This window comes from Palaemon carinicauda, chromosome 3 (assembly GCF_036898095.1).
Source record: "Palaemon carinicauda isolate YSFRI2023 chromosome 3, ASM3689809v2, whole genome shotgun sequence".
NCBI lineage: Eukaryota > Metazoa > Arthropoda > Malacostraca > Decapoda > Palaemonidae > Palaemon > Palaemon carinicauda.
In genome coordinates this window covers 54,312,324-54,334,823 of record NC_090727.1, presented here as the reverse complement: position 1 = coordinate 54,334,823, position 22,500 = coordinate 54,312,324, and the positions used below count along the sequence as shown (strand labels likewise).

The 22,500-nt window shown below is 36.1% G+C and overlaps 2 protein-coding genes across 2 annotated transcripts in view; both read left to right on the top strand.

Moving 5' to 3' along the window:
• The window catches only part of LOC137631931 (uncharacterized), a 31,283-nt gene extending 19,589 nt beyond the window's left edge, over nucleotides 1-11,694 (top strand). Inside the window, exons 3-4 of the mRNA XM_068363935.1 lie at nucleotides 10,356-10,856; nucleotides 10,940-11,694. Coding sequence (XP_068220036.1) covers nucleotides 10,356-10,856; nucleotides 10,940-11,694 — 1,256 coding nt within the window. The remainder of the gene's footprint in view (nucleotides 1-10,355; nucleotides 10,857-10,939) is intronic.
• Nucleotides 11,695-11,803: 109 nt separating this feature from the next.
• LOC137631923 (uncharacterized) overlaps nucleotides 11,804-22,500 on the top strand; it is a 20,253-nt gene continuing 9,556 nt past the window's right edge. Inside the window, exons 1-4 of the mRNA XM_068363929.1 lie at nucleotides 11,804-11,996; nucleotides 12,104-12,602; nucleotides 12,762-13,210; nucleotides 13,250-14,640. Of these exons, the coding sequence (XP_068220030.1) occupies nucleotides 11,804-11,996; nucleotides 12,104-12,602; nucleotides 12,762-13,210; nucleotides 13,250-14,640 (2,532 nt within the window). The remainder of the gene's footprint in view (nucleotides 11,997-12,103; nucleotides 12,603-12,761; nucleotides 13,211-13,249; nucleotides 14,641-22,500) is intronic.

The window sequence follows — 22,500 nt, the reverse complement described above, 5'->3', positions numbered from 1 at the left end:
CAGGATGCTATAAGCCCAGGGGCCCCAACAGGAAAAGATATTATTATTATTATTATTATTATTATTATTATTATTATTATTATTATTATTAACTGCTAAGCTACAACCCTAGTTGGAAGAGCAGGATGCTATAAGCCCAGGGGCCCCAACAGGGAAAATAGCCCAGTGAGGAAAGGAAACAAGGAAAAATAAAATATTTTAAGAGCAGTAACAACATTAAAATAAATGGTATTTTAGATGGTATTTTAAGCAATAAATTTTATCATAAACAGTGAAAAAAATATTTGTCAGTAATGTGAATGTATGTAAATGTAAGCTATGATTGGAATCTGAGTTTCTGATTTGTTTTACGACTGATATACATCTAATCAATATTCTATATTTCTTGATTATAAAGAACTGAACTTAAGCTTAAGATAACTAGCCTATGTTGGCTAAGATTGATAATAAAGGGAAATATGTATACTAGTGTATGCGACCCATCAAAATGATGTGAGTACACGCGCACGCATACAGTGCACTTCTCGAAGTAACCCCTCTCACCAGGGTATGCTTACTCTCTCTCTCTCTCTCTCTCTCTCTCTCTCTCTCTCTCTTCCACGTACCAGAGGATCGAGGAGATTCCAAATACTTATACGTCAGGCAATGCCACTGAGCGTGGCAGGAAAGATATATAACGATATACAGTATAACTATAGATATAGATATAGATATATAGATATATAGATATATAGATATATAGATATAGAGAGATAGAGAGATAGAGAGATAGAGAGATAGAGAGATAGAGAGATAGAGAGATAGATAGAGTTGGAAAATAATAAAAGATAGATAAAGTTGGAAAATAATAAAAGATAGATAAAGCTGGAAAATAATAAAAGATAGATAAAGCTGGAAAAAAATAAAAGATAGATAAAGCTGGAAAATAATAAAAGATAGATAAAGCTGGAAAATAATAAAAGATAGATAAAGCTGGAAAATAATAAAAGATAGATAAAGCTGGAAAATAATAAAAGAAGTATATTACAGATAAGAACTAAAAATTTCTCTCTCTCTCTCTCTCTCTCTCTCTCTCTCCTCTCTCACTTGACCTTTTGCACACTCGAGTCTATCCTAAAAAGAATACCTTCATATCTGTTTCAATTTGCAAAACAAACATCTTCACTGAAATTGCAACGTCTCTCTTCTGACATTTTCGTATTCCGTTACGTCTAGAATACTCATAAATGCGCAATTTTGGATGATTTGCCTCAGGAAAAATTAAAGTAAAAATATAACCTTACACTTGGATAATGCTGACGTAGGTCTCTCTTTATATTTTATTTGAGAAAGCTCTATCTTAATTATGTTTCCATTCTTATTGTTTTATTTGCATTTTTATTTTCCTGTTCATATATCTCATTTCATTTTTCCTCACTGGGCCATTTTTCCTTGTTGGAGCCCTTGCTCTTGTAGCATCCTGCTTCCCCTACTAGGGTTGTAGTTTAGCTAGTTTTTTAGCTAATAATAATAATAATAATAATAATAATAATAATAATAATAATAATAATAATAATAATAATAATAATAATAATAATGATAATAATAATAATAATAATAATAAAAAAAAAAAGAATATTCTTGGTTTTTTTTTTTTTTTTGTATTTTTATTTTCCTGTTCATATATCTCATTATTTCGTTTTACCTCACTGGGTCATTTTTCCTTGTTGGAGCCCTTGCGCTTGTAGCATCCTGCTTCCCCTACTAGGGTTGTTGTTTAGCTAGTATTTAGCCAAAAAATAATAATAATAATAATAATAATAATAATAATAATAATAATAATAATAATAATAATAAGTGGAGAATCACGATAACGCCAAACATTCTTGAATTTATTCCCATCACCAGCAAACAACAACGTTTGGCTTTGTCGTAATTCTCCAGTTCCTTATTAAACTGAGGTTCCCTTCCATCCGCTCAGTGTCGGGTATGATAATAATAATAATAATAATAATAATAATAATAATAATAATAATAATAATAATAATAATAATAATAATTACAATAACAATAACAACAACAACAACAACACTTTGTGTAATAATTTTGGGTATTAGAAATCAACAATTATATCTCCATTTATATTTTTAAAAACACAAGAACTTAAAGTTCTTTCAATGCCTCTTTAACTGAAGCGAAAATGGAAAAACTCCTTTCTTTAAAATATACAACCATGTGTAACTGATTTTTAATACCCAAAATCTTCATTATTGTACTTTTAGTTTCATTCCCTTCTCTGTTGACGTATGATCTCAATTTGCATCACCATTCGACATTTCTGAACTGATTGGTCATCCCATTACATCCCTCGTATGCATTCTTCTTTCTCTTCCCTTTTACAGCAATTTGAATAATCTCTTTGATGCGAGAGACATTTTTGTACTTGGAGTCATTGATCATCAAACTCCGATACGAGGAATGAATTATCTGAATTTCAAAAATAGTTTATTGGTCGATATTTGATGTCGTGCCATTTCGTGTTGGAAAAAATAATACTAATCAGAAAGTAAATGAATTAATGTTAGTAATTAGATATTAATCAGTTTCTGAATAATTTGTAGTGTGACTGAGAGATGTTAGCTTTTGTAGAAACTTATTTTAATTCGTTGTATAAAATAGTTCCTGTGACCGAACGTGTCCGATTGTCATTTGTCATTAACCGTAATGAGTTTCTTTCGCTTGAGATAATGTTTTGTTTCTAAATTGAGACTTAGAGATTATAATTTTCATTTAGTATGCTGATCATAGTTTTATTTCCCAATGCAGACAGTTTTGGTTCCCATTGTATATCTTAATCTTGTTTCCCAAAACAGATCAATCATATTTCCCAATGCAGATCAGTTTTGGTTCCCATTGTAGATCGTAATCTTACTTTCCAAAACAGATCATAATCTTATTTCCCAATGCAGTTCAGTTTTGGTTCCCATTGTAGATCGTAATCTTACTTTCCAATGCAGATCACAATCTAATTTCCCAATGCAGATCAGGTTTCGTTCCCATAATAGATCACAATCTTACTTGTCAATGCATATCACAATCTTATTTCCCAATGCAGATCACAATCTTATTTCCCAATGCAGATCACAATCTTATTTCCCAATGCAGATCACAATCTTATTTCCCAATGCAGATCACAATCTTATTTCCCAATGCAGATCACAATCTAATTTCTCAATACAGATCACAATCTTACTTCCCAATGCAGATCACAATCTTACTTCCCAATGCAGATCACAATCTTACTTCCCAATGCAGATCACAATCTTACTTCCCAATGCAGATCACAATCTTATTTCCCAATGCAGATCACAATCTTACTTCCCAATGCAGATCACAATCTTATTTCCCAATGCAGATCACAATCTTACTTCCCAATGCAGATCACAATCTTATTTCCCAATGCAGATCACAATCTTACTTCCCAATGCAGATCACAATCTTATTTCCCAATGCAGATCACAATCTTATTTCCCAATGCAGATCACAATCTTATTTGTCAATGCAGATCACAATCTTATTTGTCAATGCAGATCGGTCTTATTTCTAAATGCAGATCACAATCTTATTTAACAATGCAGATCAGTGTTGGTTCCCATTGTAGATCTTAATCTTGTTTCCCAATGCAGATCACAATCTCGCTTCACAATGCAGATCAGTTTTGGTTCCCATTGTAGATCTTAATCTTGTTTCCCAATGCAGATCACAATCTCGCTTCACAATGCAGATCAGTTTTGGTTCCCATTGTAGATCTTAATCTTGTTTCCCAAAACAGATCACAATCTTATTTCACAATGCAGATCAGTTTAGGTTCCCATTGTAGATCTTAATCTTGTTTCCCAAAACAGATCACAATCTTATTTCACAATGCAGATCAGTTTTGGTTCCCAATGTAGATCAAAATTTTCTTTCCCAATGCAGATCAACATCTCATTTCCCAATGCAGATCAGTTTTGGTTCCCATTGTAGATCAAAATCTTGTTTCTCAATGCAGATAGCAATCATATTTCCCAATGCAGATCAGTTTTGGTTCCCATTGTAGATCTTAATCTTGTTTCCCAAAACAGATCACAAACTTATTTCCCAATGCAGATCAGTTTTGGTTCCCATTGTAGATCAAAATCTTGTTTCTCAATGCAGATCGTAATCATATTTCCCAATGCAGATCACAATCTTATTTTGCAATGCAGATCAGTCTTATTTCCCAATGCAGATCACAATCTTATTTCCCAATGCAGATCACAATCTTACCTCCCTATGCAGATCACAATCTTACTTCCCAATATAGATCAGTTTTAGTTCCCATTGTAGAACACAATCTTGTTTCCCAATGCAGATCACAATCTTGTTTCCCAATACAGATCACAATCTTGTTTCCCAATGCAGATCGCAATCTTGTTTCCCAATGCAGATCGCAATCTTGTTTCCCAATGCAGATCGCAATCTTGTTTCCCAATGCAGATCGCAATCTTGTTTCCCAATGCAGATCGCAATCTTGTTTCCCAATGCAGATCGCAATCTTGTTTCCCAATGCAGATCGCAATCTTGTTTCCCAATGCAGATCGCAATCTTGTTTCCCAATGCAGATCCACTTTAGTTCCCTTTTTATATCACAATCTTGTTGCAGAATGTAGTTCAGTCTTATTTCCGAATGTGATTCACGATCCTATTTCACAATGCAGATCAAAATTTTACTTCCTAATGTACATCACAATCTTATTTCACTTGTAGATTGAAATTATGCATTAGGTTAACTTCCCGAGAATAATTGTCTTTATCTATCTATGTTGCCTATCACAAAGTCTATTTCACCATCCATATCAACCTGTCTTTCTTTAGTTTCTTTAAATATTTATCCTCTTTTGCTCATAATGATCACTTAGCATTCAAGTGAGTTGGTAATTTTGCATTTCATATTTGCCTCCCTTCATTATTCATCCATCATAAAAAAAAAAAAAAAATTGACTAGACATGTCTACATTAAAGTCAGCTCGGCTTTGAGAATACTCTTTGATGTCAATGATAAATATTGACTAATGTGTTATGTCAAAGATTTTCTGTTTTCATAAATCTCGGGTAACATTTTTTTTTTTTTTTTTCTGAGTAATGTTTGCTGGCGTAGTTTCTTAATTTGAATAATTCCTACTCAAGTTCCAGCCTTAGGTATGAATATTGATTTACCATATGCATTAACCATTCCCTCTATGCTGGTGGGCTTTTTTTTTTTAGGTCTTATTTTAGTATATCCACATTACAGTGGTACTCTTAGTCTCCTGTGGCCTTTACATCACCCTTTTCACAATCATTGGCATATGATAAAGAAATTTTATTTAAGAATGTGATTAATTGACTAGTTTATGGTTCTCTGGCATCCTTACACTTTCAAGAAGCCTACTACGGAATTATTTTTTTTTCGTGGTATATCCATATTACAGTGGTATACATAGTCTATTGTGGCCTTTGTCCCATTTTCCCTATCATTATAATTTGATAAAAAAAAAAAAAAAAGATATTTAAAAAGGTTAATAGACTGGTTTATGGTTCTCTGGAATCATTACACTTTTAAGAAGCCTCCAATGCTGTACAGAAATCCCTTGATTGTGGTCAGGAAGTTCGTATGATTGGCCTTGATTTTAGTGCTGCCTTTGACCGTGTTAATCATGAGGCCCTTGTTTTCAAACTGAAACAATTGGGAGTGGGTGGGTCGTTTCTTAGCATTATTATTATTTTTTAAAGTAATAGATCTCAAAGAGTTGTTGTTGATGGGCACCATAGTGATTATAGGAATGTGATATCCGGTGTTCCACAGGGTAGTGTTCTTGGCCCATTACTTTTCATACTATATACACATGACATATGGTTTGGCCTAGAAAACAAGCTTGTTGCATATGCAGATGATCCTACTCTCTTTACATCAATTCCATCCCCTGAATGTAGATCTGGGGTTGGTGAATCCCTTAATAGAGATTTAGCTAGAATTAGTGCATGGTGCAAATTATGGGGTATGAAGTTGAATCCTAACAAAACTCAAAGTATGATTGTAAGTAGGTCAAGGACGGTGGCTCCTCAACATCCGGATCTCAGTATTGATAATGTTTCTTTAAATTTGTATGACTCTTTCAAAATTTTAGGTGTGATTCTCGACAGCAAATTTACTTTTGAGAAACATATAAGGTCTGTCTTCTTCAATTGCACAAAAAAATAGGCTTATTGAGAAATTTTCAAGATTTTCGGTGATCAATCTATTCTGAAGAAGTGTTTTAATTCTTTCATTCTACCTAGTTTTGAGTATTGTTCTCCTGTCAGGTGTTCAGCTGCTGATTCTCATCTTAATTTGTTGGACAGAAACTTACGGGCTATTAAATTTCTTATTCCTGATCTAGATATTATGACATATTTGTTTTTTATATTAATAGTTTATATGTGACATGTCTGTTTTGACGTTGTTACTTTTTTTAGAATGATTTATTGTTAATTTGTTCTCTTCATTTATTTTTTTCACTATTTCCTTTCCTCACTGGGCTATTTTTCCCTGTTGGAGCCCCTGGGCTTATAGCATCTTGCTTTTCCAACTAGGGTTGTAGCTTGGATAGTAATAATAATAATAATAATGATAATAATAATAATAATAATAACGATAATAATAATACCTAAGAAACTTTTTTTTTTCTTATATCCATATTACAGTGGTAAACATAGTCTGTTGTGGCCTTTATGTCCCATTTTTCCCTATCATTATCATTTGATAAAAAAGTATTAATAAAAAAAAATTACTAACTGGTTTATGATCTTTTGGCATTATTACTTTCAATAAGCCCATTCAATAAGCCCAATACAGAAAAAAAGTATTAAGTATTAACACAACTCTCAAAATCTGAAGCCAAGATTTATCCCATGACGTGAAATACCGATGTCCGTGTCATTAACAATGGTCAACTTGCAATTTCGGAATAGAACGAAGCCCCTGGGCCACATAAACCTTCCTGTGGGGGACATTAGGGTCCTGCAATGTACACCATTTAGCAAAAGCGATTGTTGTTCTTCTGAGGGTAATGTTCCTCTACGACAAAGTACAGTTGAACGCCCGAGAATCTGGCACACCTTGGTCCATAGAAGTGCACATTTTAGGGTTGTGGTGGCCTGTGTGGTAACGTTCTAAACTGGTAATCGCCAGACTGGGGTTGGAGTCCCACTCCAACTTGTTAGTTCCTTAGTGTTCTGCAATCTCACCATCCTTGTGAGCTAAAGATAGGGACTTGAGCTGAGCCATCAGCAACCATTGCCTGGCCCTCCCTGGTCTTAGTTTGGGTGGAGAGCGGGCTGGGGCGCGGATCATATGTATATATGGTCAGTCTCTAGTGGATTGTCCTGCTTGCTAGGGCAGTGTAACTGTCCCTTGCCACACAGCTACTTCGAAAGGAGTAACCAAACAAACTATGGTCCTAGTTTGGGTGGAGAGCGGGCTGGGGCACTGATCATGTGTATATATGGTCAGTCTCTATTACATTGTCCTGCTTCCTAGGGCTCTGTAACTGTCCCTTGCCACACAGTTACTTCGGAAGGAGAAACCAAACAGACTATGTAGGAAGAGGAGGCAGAGGTGGTGGGTGGAGCTAAATATAGGAACTAGCCATGCAGCTAGGGTGTGGTTTGGTGCACTTCTTCAGAGTGAGGTGTAACAAGAATTTCTGTGTTCAACTGTACATAAATGCTTAAGTCTTTTCTATGATTACCTCTTGAGTTTATCAATAAAGTCAGTAAAAGAATGATCTTCATGGGTGACGTTAAAATCTTTACAGATTAGAGGCCAAGAACAGGACAATGTCCTAGAGACTGACCATATATACATATGATCAGCGGGCATAAAGATTTTAACGTCACCCACGAAGACCAGAGGCCAAGAACAGGACAATGTCCTACAGACTGACCATATATACATATGATTAGCGGACGTAAAGATTTTAACGTCGCCCACGAAGACCAGAGGCCAAGAACAAGACAATGTCCTAGAGACTGACCATATATACATATGATCAGCGGGAGTAAGATTTTAACGTCACCCACGAAGACCAGAGGCCAAGAACAGGACAATGTCCTACAGACTGACCATATATACATATGATCAGCGGGCGTAAAGATTTTAACGTCGCCCACGAAGACCAGAGGCCAAGAACAGGACAATGTCCTAGAGACTGACCATATATACATATGATCAGCGGGCATAAAGATTGTAACGTCACCCACGAAGACCAGAGGCCAAGAACAGGACAATGTCCTAGAGACTGACCATATATACATATGATCAGCGGGCATAAAGATTTTAAACGTCACCCACGAAGACCAGAGGCCAAGAACAGGACAATGTCCCACAGACTGACCATATATACATATGATTAGCGGACATAAAGATTTTAACGTCGCCCACGAAGACCAGAGGCCAAGAACAAGACAATGTCCTAGAGACTGACCATATATACATATGATCAGCGGGCATAAGATTTTAACATCGCCCACGAAGATCAGAGGCCAAGAACAGGACAATGTCCTACAGACTGACCATATAAGCATATGATCAGCGTCAAAGCTCTCTATCAATTCAGTACCAGGTAGGGCCATGCAATGACTTCTGATGACTAAGCTGGTAGATATATAGGCTCCCCCAAACACCTCATTCCTAGCTCACGAAGATGGCAAGGTTTCAGACTATTAGAAACTAATAACCTCGATTGGGTCTCAAACTCCCGTCTAACGTATTGCCAGGCAGGGACGTATCCAATATGCTATCACAAACCGAAGGGTAATACTCTTCGACTTCAATGAATATTGACTATTTTACAATATAGACCCTGAACTCAAATTTTGTCATAGAAGCAATATCGTCCATGAAAAACTCATCTTGATAAATGTTTCCCATAACACACTCTCTCTCTCTCTCTCTCTCTCTCTCTCTCTCTCGCTCTTTCTTTCTCGCTCTCTTTCTCTCTCTCTCTCTCTCTCTCTCTCTCTCGCTCTTTCTTTCTCGCTCTCTCTCTCTCTCTCGCTCTTTCTTTCTCGCTCTCTCTCTCTCTCGCTCTTTCTTTCTTTCTCGCTCTCTCTCTCTCTCGCTCTTTCTTTCTCGCTCTCTCTCTCACTCTCTCTCGCTCTTTCTTTCTCGCTCTCTCTCTCACTCTCTCTCGCTCTTTCTTTCTCGCTCTCTCTCTCACTCTCTCTCTCGCTCTTGCTATCGCTATCGCTGTGTCTCTCTCTCTCGCTCTTGCTATCGCTATCGCTGTGTGTCTCTCTCTCTCTCTCTCTCTCTCTCTCTCTCTCTCTCGCTATCGCTGTCTCTCTCTCTCTCTCTCTCTCTCGCTATCGCGCTCTCTCTCTCTCTCGCTATCGCTCTCTCTCTCTCTCTCTCGCTATCGCTCTCTCTCTCTCTCTCTCTCGCTATCGCTCTCTCTCTCTCTCTCTCTCTCGCTATCGCTCTCTCTCTCTCTCTCTCTCTCTCGCTATCGCTCTCTCTCTCGCTATCGCTCTCTCTCTCTCTCTCTCTCTCGCTATCGCTCTCTCTCTCTCTCGCTATCGCTCTCTCTCTCTCTCTCTCTCTCTCTCTCGCTATCGCTCTCTCTCTCTCTCTCTCTCTCTCTCTCTCTCTCTCTCTCTCTCTCTCTCTCTCTCTCTCTCTCTACGTAATGGTTTCCATAACAATAGTATGTTTTATGAAATACATGAATCAAAGGGATGCATTTTCGTAGTCATTATATTATTAACTCGATCAACGAATTTATAAACGATAATGTAGCAATGTTTGACATATAAATGGAGGGTTCATAATAATGGCTTTCTATAAAGTGTTCCATGAATAATTAATCTCCGTTGTTGAACATAATCATCATTGATTTTATCATTGGACGAAAACTGACACTAGAAAATATTTTAATGATACTTGAGTTATATGAGACTTTCATGCAAGAAATGTAATTATTTTATGTACTATAATCTCAAAAGTCAGTACACATTTTGATTGACAATGAGGAATTATAAATATATCGTAAGTCATTCCGTTATGAAGATGCAGTCTACGTGTCATTCCGTTCTGAAGAAGTATTTACGTGTCATTCCGTTCTGAAGAAGTATTTACGTGTCATTCCGTTCTGAAGATGCAGTTTGCGTGTCATTCCGTTCTGAAGATGCAGTTTGCGTGTCATTCCGTTCTGAAGATGCAGTTTGCGTGTCATTCCGTTCTGAAGATGCAGTTTGCGGGTCATTCCGTTCTGAAGATGCAGTTTCAGTGTCATTCCGTTCTGAAGATGCAGATTAAGTGTCATTCCGTTCTGAAGATGCAGATTACGTGTCATTCCGTTCTGAAGATGCAGTTTCAGTGTCGTTCCGTTCTGAAGATGCAGTTTCAGTGTCGTTCCATTCTGAAGATGCAGTTTACGTGCCATTCCGTTCTGAAGATGCAGTTTACGTGCCATTCCGTTCTGAAGATGCAGTTTACGTGCCATTCCGTTCTGAAGATGCAGTTTACGTGCCATTCCGTTCTGAAGATGCAGTTTCAGTGTCATTCCGTTCTGAAGATGCAGTTTCAGTGTCATTCCGTTCTGAAGATGCAGTTTACGTGCCATTCCGTTCTGAAGATGCAGTTTACGTGCCATTCCGTTCTGAAGATGCAGTTTCAGTGTCATTCCGTTCTGAAGATGCAGTTTACGTGCCATTCCGTTCTGAAGATGCAGTTTACGTGCCATTCCGTTCCGAAGATGCAGTTTACGTGTCATTCCGTTCTGAAGATGCAGTTTACGTGCCATTCCGTTCTGAAGATGCAGTTCACGTGCCATTCCGTTGGAATGTTCTGAAGAGGCAGTTTACGTGCCATTCCGCTCTGAAGATGCAGATTACGTGCCATTCCTTTCTGAAGATGCAGATTACGTGCCATTCCGTTCTGAAGATGCAGATTACGTGCCATTCCGTTCTGAAGATGCAGTTTACGTGCCATTCCGTTCTGAAGATGCAGTTTACGTGCCATTCCGTTCTGAAGATGCAGATTACGTGCCATTCCTTTCTGAAGATGCAGTTTACGTGCCATCCCTTTCTGAAGATGCAGATTATGTGCCATTCCTCTCTGAAGATGCAGATTTCGTGCCATTCCGTTCTGAAGATGCAGATTACGCGCCATTACTTTCTGAAGATGCAGATTACGCGCCATTCCTTTCTGAAGATGCAGTTTACATGCCATTCCGTTCTGAAGATGCAGATTACGTACCATTCCGTTCTGAAGATGCAGATTACGTGCCATTCCGTTCTGAATATGCACTATACGTGCCATTCTGTTCTGAATATGCACTATACGTGCCAATCCTTTCTGAAGATGCAGATTACGTGCCAATCCTTTCTGAAGATGCAGATTACGTGCCAATCCTTTCTGAAGATGCAGATTACGTGCCAATCCGTTCTGAAGATGCAGATTACGTGCCATTCCGTTCTGAAGATGCAGATTACGTGCCATTCCTTTCTGAAGATGCAGTTTACGTGCCATTCCTTTCTGAAGATGCAGTTAACGTGTCATTCCGTTCTGAAGATGCAGTTTACGTGCCATTCCGTTCTGAAGATGCAGTTTACGTGCCATTCCGTTCTGAAGATGCAGTTTACGTGCCATTCCGTTCTGAAGATGCAGTTTAAGTGTCATAACGTTCTGAAGATGCAGTTTAAGTGTCATAACGTTCTGAAGATGCAGTTTAAGTGTCATTCCGTTCTGAAGATGCAGTTTAAGTGTCATTCCGTTCTGAAGATGCCGTTTACGTGTCATTCCGTTCTGAAGATGCCGTTTACGTGTCATTCCGTTCTGAAGATGCCGTTTACGTGTCATTCCGTTCTGAAGATGCCGTTTACGTGTCATTCCGTTCTGAAGATGCAGTTTACGTGTCATTCCGTTCTGAAGAAGCAGTTCCCGTATCATTCCGTTTTGAAGATGCAGTTCACGTGTCATTCAGTTTTGAAGATGCAGTTTACGTGTCATTCCTTTCTGAAGATGCAGTTTAAGTGTCATTCCGTTCTGAAGATGCAATTTAAGTGTCATTCCTTTCTGAAGATGCAGGCTACGTGTCATTCCGTTCTGAAGATGCAGTTAACGTGTCATTCCGTTCTGAAGATGCAGTTAACGTGTCATTCCGTTCTGAAGATGCAGTTAACGTGTCATTCCGTTCTGAAGATGCAGTTAACGTGTCATTCCGTTCTGAAGATGCAGTTAACGTGTCATTCCGTTCTGAAGATGCAGTTTACGTGCCATTCCTTTCTGAAGATGCAGATTACGTGCCATTCCGTTCTGAAGATGCAGATTACGTGCCATTCCGTTCTGAAGATGCAGATTACGTGCCATTCCGTTCTGAAGATGCAGATTACGTGCCATTCCGTTCTGAAGATGCAGTTTACGTGCCATTCCTTTCTGAAGATGCAGTTTACGTGCCATTCCTTTCTGAAGATGCAGTTTACGTGCCATTCCTTTCTGAAGATGCAGTTTACGTGCCATTCCTTTCTGTAGATGCAGTTTACGTGCCATTCCGTTCTGAAGATGCAGTTTGTGCCATTCCGTTCTGAAGATGCAGTTTACGTGCCATTCCGTTCTGAAGATGCAGTTTAAGTGTCATAACGTTCTGAAGATGCAGTTTAAGTGTCATAACGTTCTGAAGATGCAGTTTAAGTGTCATTCCGCTCTGAAGATACAGTTTACGTGTCATTCCGCTCTGAAGATGCAGTTCACGTGCCATTCCGTTGGAATGTTCTGAAGAGGCAGTTTACGTGCCATTCCGCTCTGAAGATGCAGATTACGTGCCATTCCGTTCTGAAGATGCAGATTACGTGCCATTCCGCTCTGAAGATGCAGATTACGTGCCATTCCGCTCTGAAGATGCAGATTACGTGCCATTCCGCTCTGAAGATGCAGATTACGTGCCATTCCGCTCTGAAGATGCAGATTACGTGCCATTCCTTTCTGAAGATGCAGATTACGTGCCATTCCTTTCTGAAGATGCAGATTACGTGCCATTCCTTTCTGAAGATGCAGATTACGTGCCATTCCTTTCTGAAGATGCAGATTACGTGCCATTCCTTTCTGAAGATGCAGATTACGTGCCATTCCGTTCTGAAGATGCAGATTACGTGCCATTCCGTTCTGAAGATGCAGTTTACGTGCCATTCCGTTCTGAAGATGCAGTTTACGTGCCATTCCGTTCTGAAGATGCAGTTTACGTGCCATTCCGTTCTGAAGATGCAGTTTACGTGCCATTCCGTTCTGAAGATGCAGATTACGTGCCATTCCTTTCTGAAGATGCAGATTACGTGCCATTCCTTTCTGAAGATGCAGATTACGTGCCATTCCGTTCTGAAGATGCAGATTACGCGCCATTCCTTTCTGAAGATGCAGTTTACGTGCCATTCCGTTCTGAAGATGCAGATTACGTGCCATTCCGTTCTGAAGATGCAGATTACGTACCATTCCGTTCTGAATATGCACTATACGTGCCATTCCATTCTGAATATGCACTATACGTGCCATTCCATTCTGAATATGCACTATACGTGCCATTCCATTCTGAATATGCACTATACGTGCCATTCCGTTCTGAAGATGCAGATTACGCCCCATTCCGTTCTGAAGATGCAGATTACGCCCCATTCCGTTCTGAAGATGCAGATTACGCCCCATTCCGTTCTGAAGATGCAGATTACGCGCCATTCCGTTCTGAAGATGCAGTTTACGTGCCATTCCTTTCTGAAGATGCAGATTACGTGCCATTCCGTTCTGAAGATGCAGATTACGTACCATTCCGTTCTGAATATGCACTATACGTGCCATTCCATTCTGAATATGCACTATACGTGCCATTCCGTTCTGAAGATGCAGATTACGCCCCATTCCGTTCTGAAGATGCAGATTACGTGCCATTCCGTTCTGAAGATGCAGATTACGCGCCATTCCTTTCTGAAGATGCAGTTTACGTGCCATTCCGTTCTGAAGATGCAGATTACGTGCCATTCCGTTCTGAAGATGCAGATTACGTACCATTCCGTTCTGAATATGCACTATACGTGCCATTCCATTCTGAATATGCACTATACGTGCCATTCCGTTCTGAAGATGCAGATTACGCCCCATTCCGTTTTGAATATGCACTATACGTGCCAATCCTTTCTGAAGATGCAGATTACGTGCCAATCCTTTCTGAAGATGCAGATTACGTGCCATTCCTTTCTGAAGATGCAGATTACGTGCCATTCCGTTCTGAAGATGCAGATTACGTGCCATTCCGTTCTGAAGATGCAGATTACGTGCCATTCCTTTCTGAAGATGCAGTTTACGCGCCATTCCTTCCTGAAGATGCAGTTTACGCTCCATTCCGTCCTGAAGATGCAGTTTACGCTCCATTCCGTCCTGAAGATGCAGTTTACGCGCCATTCCGTCCTGAAGATGCAGTTTACGCGCCATTCCGTCCTGAAGATGCACTCTACGCGCCATTCCGTCCTGAAGATGCAGTTTACGCGCCATTCCGTCCTGAAGATGCAGTTTACGCGTCATCCCGTTCTGAAGATGCAGTTTACGCGTCATCCCGTTCTGAAGATGCAGTTTACGTAAAATCCGCTATTTGAAAAAAAAAAAAAAAACCCGAGGGTCAATAAGATCCTTTATAAAATCCATTATCACTGAGGGGGAAAAGTAGGAAATTATTAAAAAAAAAAAAGTTGTGGCATGATTGGTAACGTCTCTGCCTGGTGATTGCCAGACGGGTGTTAGTCCCGCTCAGACTCGTTAGTGCCTTTAGTGTCTACAACTTTACCAGCCTTGTGAGCTAAGGTTGGTGGGTTTAGGGGAGCTTATAGGTCTGTTGAGTCATCAGCAGCCATTGCCTGGCCTTCCCTGGTTCTAGCTTGGGTGGAGAGGGGGCTTGGACGATAATCATATAATATATGGTCAGTCTCTAGGGCATTGTCCTACTTGCTAGGGTAATGTCACTGTTCCTTGCCTCTGCCATTCATGAGCGACCTTTAAACCTTTTGATCAACAATGACGAATTGTAAATATGGAGTATATACTTTCCTTCCGATATCAAAGCCCCACAGTGAAGAGGCAGATTACGTGGAATAAACTATTTGAAAAAGCTAATGGTAAATAAAAAGATATTATAAATCTCTTGTCACTGAGGGAAAAAACGCAGAGGAAAATTATAGAAAAAAGTCCGTATACATTTAGATCGAAAATGACGAATCGCAAATATATTGTTAATCGTTCTGAAGAATCAGTTTACGTGAATTTTTTTTTTTTTAAATCTAATGGTATATAAGAGAATTTTTTCTACACTGGCAAACTGTAAATATATTATAAATGCTTTCATAGTTTACGTAATATTAATCATTTTAAGGAGATAATGTTAAATAAGAGATCATTATAAATCCCTTGTCACTGAAAGAAAGAAACCAGAGGGAAATGTCAAACAGTAAAACTAAACGAATGATTTGATCGACAACGAAGAATTGTAAATATATCGTAAATCCTTCCTTTCTGTTAATAAGGTCCGCAGTTTACTAAAATCAGATATTTAAAATTATCATCGATTCATGGTACTGGGTAAAACTATTCCGTGTTTAAGTACGTGCAGTATGAGGACAAACATCCAAATATATGAATATACTGCTTACTTTACTTTAAGGTCCCTTAAGGTCTGCTTATCTGGTCCTGAACAGTATGGGAACCCTACTCTCTACAGGACCTCCACGGGTCGTTTTATGATGTTCATTCCGGAGCATTTATCATTTCACAATGCGTATTGTACGCTTACTGTTTGAACATCACTGGGAGCATCTATCATTTTACAATGCGTGTTGTTCGCTTACTGTTTGAACATCACTGGGAGCATCTATCATTTTACAATGCGTATTGTTCGCTTACCGTTTGAACATCACTGGCAGTATCTATCATTTTACAATGCGTATTTTACTGTTTGAACATCACTGGGAGCATCTATCATTTTACAATGCGTATTTTACTGTTTGAACATCACTGGGAGCATCTATCATTTTACAATGCGTATTTTACTGTTTGAACATCACTGGGAGCATCTATCATTTTACAATGCTTATTGTTCGCGTACTGTTTGAACATCACTGAGAGCATCTATCATTTTACTATGCTTATTGTTCGCTTACTGTTTTAACATCACTGGGCGCATCTATCATTTTACAATGCGTATTGTTCGCTTACTGTTTGAACATCACTGGGAGCATTTATCATTTCACAATGCGTATTGCTCGCTTACTGTTTGAACATCACTGGGAGCATCTATCATTTTACAATGCGTATTGTTCGCTTACTGGTTGAACATCACCGGGAGCATCTATCACTTCACAGTGCGTATTGTTCGCTTACTGTTTGAACATCACTGGGAGCATCTATCACTTCACAATGCGTATTGTTCGCTTACCGTTCGAACATCGCTGGGAGCATCTATCATTTTACAAGCGTACTGTTTGTTTACTGTTTGAACATCACTGGGAGCATCTATCATTTTACAATGCGTATTGTTCGCTTACTTTTTGAACATCACTGGGAGCATCTATCATTTTACAATGCGTATTGCTCGCTTACTCTCTGATCATCACCATCAAAACACACTCAGAATAAGAAATTCTTCAGTTTTCTCTTGACCTGTTTTGTTCTCATTTTTCTCGAGGCTAATGCTAAACAAGACATCATTATAAATCCCTTGTCACCAAAGAAAAAGAGAGGAAAATGACCCAAGCAGTAAAACTTAGACGCATGAAACGACCCCATTATGCCGAGCGCTCATCCCTGATTTGTAATGAGAGGCGGAAGAACCCGCTTGTCTGAGACACGTAAAGAGGCGACGAAGGAGGGCGGGAAAAGTGATGGTTTCTCAAATTCCCTCGAGTCTTGGTGGGTATGACAGCCTGTGATAAATGAGCAGCATTGCTGGAAAATTTCCCTCTGGAAATTCCCCGTCTTCATTTTACTCGAATTGCTTGTCCGGGGTAAAGACATTCTTCTCGCCTGGTGTCTTCAACCTTTTTTTTTCCCGAAATGTCTAGTCGAACAACCAGGCGAATTTTGTGGTTACGTTCTCTTTAATTGAAGTCTGTCTGTGAGTGGATTCTCCTTTTTAAAAAAATGCGTTTTATCTCGAAGATGGGATAACAGTGCGTTGTACAATTGTGTAAAGTAATTGACATATTTAAATCCCACCTAATTCTAGTGTTATTGATTTACTAGTGTACACGACCCGTCTGAATTAATTTATTTCCCTGAAACATAATCATTATGATTCAAAATCATCATCATACATACTTTCCTCACTGGGATATTTTTCCCTGTTGGAGCTCTTGAGCTTATAGCATCCTTCTTTTCCAACTAGGGTTGTAGCTTAGCTAGTAATAATAATAATAATAATAATAATAATAATAATAATAATAATATTGTTATTATTATTAGTTATTACAATTACTATTACTATTATTATTATTATAATTATTAATTATTAATTATTAATTATTATCAATTATCAATTATCAATTATCAATTATTTATTATCAATTATTTATTATCAATTATTTATTATTTATTATTTATTATTTATTATTTATTATTTATTATTTATTATTTATTATTTATTATGATCTGACAAGGGAATAGTTTGCGTCAAGATTTAGTTTGTCTAAAAAAAAAATATTGAAAATCTATCAATCATCATACTCTTATCCAAAACAAGCTGAGTCAGTTATAAACAATAATAATCTTAATTTAAAATTATTACTATCATTATTGTTAATATTGTTCTTGAAACTTCACCTTTTAACATTTCCAAAGCCAAAGAAATTTTCATAATCATAACCGATGTGAATAATAAAATCACTTCATTTGATTAAATTGGAGAATGATTTGAAATTCAGTAAATCATGCATTGAACTCTTACACAATTTTTTATATCAATTGCAAAATATAGCGAAGCGCTTTCAGCACTAAGCATATTATTATTATTATTATTATTATTATTATTATTATTATTATTATTATTATTATTATTATTATTATTATTATTATTATTATTATTATTATTATTATTATTATTATTATTATTATGATTTTTATTATTTATTATTATTATTATTATTATTATTACTAGCCAAGCTACAACTGTAGTTGGAAAAGCAAGATGCTATAAGCCCAAGGGCTCCAATAGGGAAAATAGCCCAGTGAGGAAAGGAAATAAGGAATTGGTAAATCATGCATTGAACTCTTACACAATTTTTTATATCAATTGTAAAATATAGCGAAGCGCTTTCAGCACTAAGCATATCATTATTATTATTATTATTATTATTATTATTATTATTATTACTAGCCTAGCTACAACCCTAGTTGGAAAAGAAAGATGCTATAAGCCCAAGGGCTCCAATAGGAAAAAATAGCCCAGTGAGGAAAGGAAATAAGGAAATTGATAAATGATGAGAACAAATTAACAATAAATCATTCTAAAAACAGTAACAACGTCAAAACAGATATGTCCTCTATAAACTATTAACGTCAAAAACAGATATGTCATATATAAACTACAAAAAGACCCATGTCAGCCTGGTCAACATAAAAACATTTGCTCCAACTTTGAACTTTTGAAGTTCAACTACCCGATTAGGAAGATCATTCCACAACTTGCTAACAGCTGGAATAAAACTTCTGGAATACTTGATTATCATGAAATATATTTAGGTTCCATCATCAAATTGAAATGCTTAACACTCCTGATGTTAGAAGTATGACAGAGCAGAAAATCATAATCCTTAGTGGACAGTTTTTCATCACAGATGGTATTTTAAATCACTAAGATTACAAACGAAAATATTTAGAAATAATTTGTAGCTGGAAATTCATGTGATATTATAGTCATTGATATTATGAGGTATTCATTTCAATGTTGTTACTGTTCTTGAAATATTTTATTTATCCGTGTTTCCTTTCCTCACTGGGTACCCTGAGAGAAAAGTTGGTGGGTGGCAAGACAAATTGAATCTTTGGGTGCATAAGTATATGATTATTTAGCAGTCATTTTTGACGGGTCGCGTACACTAGTAATACATAATTTCACATGAAATCAAAATTCAAAATGTCGCTAAAAATATCACCTAGAAAGGATTCATTAGGGTTGTTGTGGCCTGATCGGTTACGTCTCTGCCTGGTGTTTCCCAGTCGGGGGTTCGAGTCCCGCTCAGACTCGTTAGTGCCATTAGTGTCTGCAACCTTACCATCCTTGTGAGCTAAGCTTGGGAAGTTTGGGGGAGCCTGTAGGTCTATCTGCTGAGTCATCAGCAGCCACTGCCTGGCCCCCCCCCCCTGGTCCTAGCTTGGGTGGAGAGGAGGCTTGGGCGCTGATCATATAATATATGGTCAGTTTAGAGCATTGTCCTGATTGCTAGGGCGATGTCACTGTCCCTTGCCTCTGCCATTCATGAGCGACCTTTAAACCTTTAAACTCTATCATTTCTTGTCGAGTAATTTAACGGAGTAATGAGCGAAAATACTATAGTTAATGATTACTTGATTAATACTCATGTTCAGCTAAGCGTGTCTAACAAACAACTTTAATGATAGTAGAAAATGACAGTAAATCTGAACATTTGTATTGTTACTGCAACCTTATTTTTATTCTTATGTCAGTGTTTTTCTTGAGCAACTGATTCTCGTCTTTATGCCTCAGAAAGGAATGTTATCGTTGGAGAGTGCGGTTAAAATTTGTTTTCTGTGGTTACACACACACACACACACACACACACACACAAACACACACACAAACACACACACAAAAAAAAAAGAAACTTGATACCTTTTCTTAGTCTCCCAATGTGAAATGTATATATATATATATATATATATATATATATATATATATATATATATATATATATATATATATATATATATATATAGGCTATATACACATATATATTTCTATGTATGTATTTGTGTGTGTGTGTATATATATATATATATATATATATATATATATATATATATATATATACAATAGATGTATGCATGTGTATATAAACACGTATGTATATATACATTCATATATATATATTATATATATGTGTATATATATATATATATATATATATATATATATATATATATATATATATATATATATATATATATATATATATATATATATATATATCGTATACATACGCAGATAATGCACATAAATATGCCCATACATGTGTATGTAAATGCACCTATATAAAACTGTAACTTCAATGACTCCAAAACGCGGAGCATATGGTTGCCAGACAAGCCAATTAGACTGTTTATTTAAATCTATCAACAATAAAATGTCCATAATTCCATAGAATCTCAAAACCAAAACCATTTAGCTTTCAAGACTATAACTTCAATGACCCCGAAATGCAGAACATATGGATGCCAGTCTTGCCAGACAACCCAATTCGAACATAGCCTTAAACTACCAACAATTCGTTGCTTACCCCTCCTCAGGGGTCACTTAATTACCCCACTAGTTCCCTCCGTTCGAAATTACATCAGAGCAGTAGAAGCAGCCACTACACACTAAGTTAGGAAGAACGTAGTTAGTCTTGTTTGTGCAGAATCGTTGCCATAATTTTGCTTGGAGGGATATTGACTTTAAATACCAGGGCAATTTCCTTGGTCGAATATAGTACGTGGCTCGACCGTAAACTCATTTCATTGGAGTTTATCGTAAATCTGGACTCGGTTTCATATACTTTGAATACTTAGTAACAGAAATATTACCTTTATTTTTGTCTAAGATAATTACCCCTTGGCTGAAGTTTTACTAAACATGTAGCAGCTAAGCATTATCATTCAAAATTATTATTTATTATTATTATTATTATTATTATTATTATTATTATTATTATTATTATTATTATTGTTGTTGTTATCAATATTATCAATATTATTATTATTATTATTATTATTATTATTATTATTATTATTATTATTATTATTATTATTATTATTATTAATGATGTTGTTGCTGTTGTTAGCTTAGCTTTAATCAAAATTTGTCCGTTGGGAAAACAGACGTAGAAAAAATAAGAATTCCATAAAAAAAAACATAAAAGATGTAAAAAAATAATTTTCAGATAAACAAGGAAATTCGACCCAAATTTGAACTTTGAAAAAATCTCCAAATGAGAAATCGATGATGGCATTTTTTTTTTTTTTTTTTTTTTTAGCTTTCCCTAAAATATTATTTTATTCAGTGACTAAACATCGAAGATTTCTAAAGGGCTAAATTAACCAAATGGTAATCTGATCTATTTCATAATTGTCATTTGTATTTTCTGCTTTGAATTATATTCGGGTCTCGAGTCTTGGCATAATTTTGTCGAAGCTTTAGCTTGGCATTTTCATAATGAGCGACCAAAATAGATTATATTCCACGTAAATTATTAATATATTCTCTAAAATGTGGTAGGCTACATATATTTGCTGATGCCATTTGATTGGGAGCCTATTTTAATAATGAAATCTAAGACTGCAATTAAATTCTAATTAGATATATTGCCCAATATTTTTTTTAATATAATTTCTGAAATGATATCATATAGATCTTATTGTAAGATAGATTCATAGGTATTTTGATAGGTACCAAATTATTTGTTTATCAGTATAATGTACCATAGAGCCTTATAGAAAAGAAAAACTCTTATTTTCTTCCCATAGGAATGTAATTTGAACTTTGGTTTTACCTGTGAATATTGAAATGAAACTTTTGATATTTTAATTGAAAAACAAATACAATAGAGATGATATGTCATTATAGTAGATTGCAATCTACATCAGAACACTTTGGTCTTCGGCAATGAAAAATTATTTTAACTTAAGATATCTAATTGAAAATGAAATATACTTATAGAATCTATAGTTCAGAATTTCAAATTAGAATCTATACCAGAACAATCTGGTCTTCAGCTGTGAACAATTATTTGAACTCTTGATATTTAAATAAGAAATATAGAATTGGTAGTTCAGTATCTAAGATTAGAATTTAGACCAGAACAAATAGTGAATTACAGTACCTGCTGTTTTGGTAACTAAGGTTTGTCTTTAATTACGAAAATATATATATGTATGTGTATGTGTGTATATATACATATATATACATTTTATATACATGTATATATACATATATGTATATATACATGTATATATATATATATATGTATATATATATATATATATATGTATATATATATATATATATATATATATATCTATATATGTATATATACATATCTATATATGTATATATATAATAGATATATATATATATATATTGTATATTATATATTATATATTATATATTATATATTATATATTATATATTATATATATTATATATATATATATATATATATATATATATATATATATAT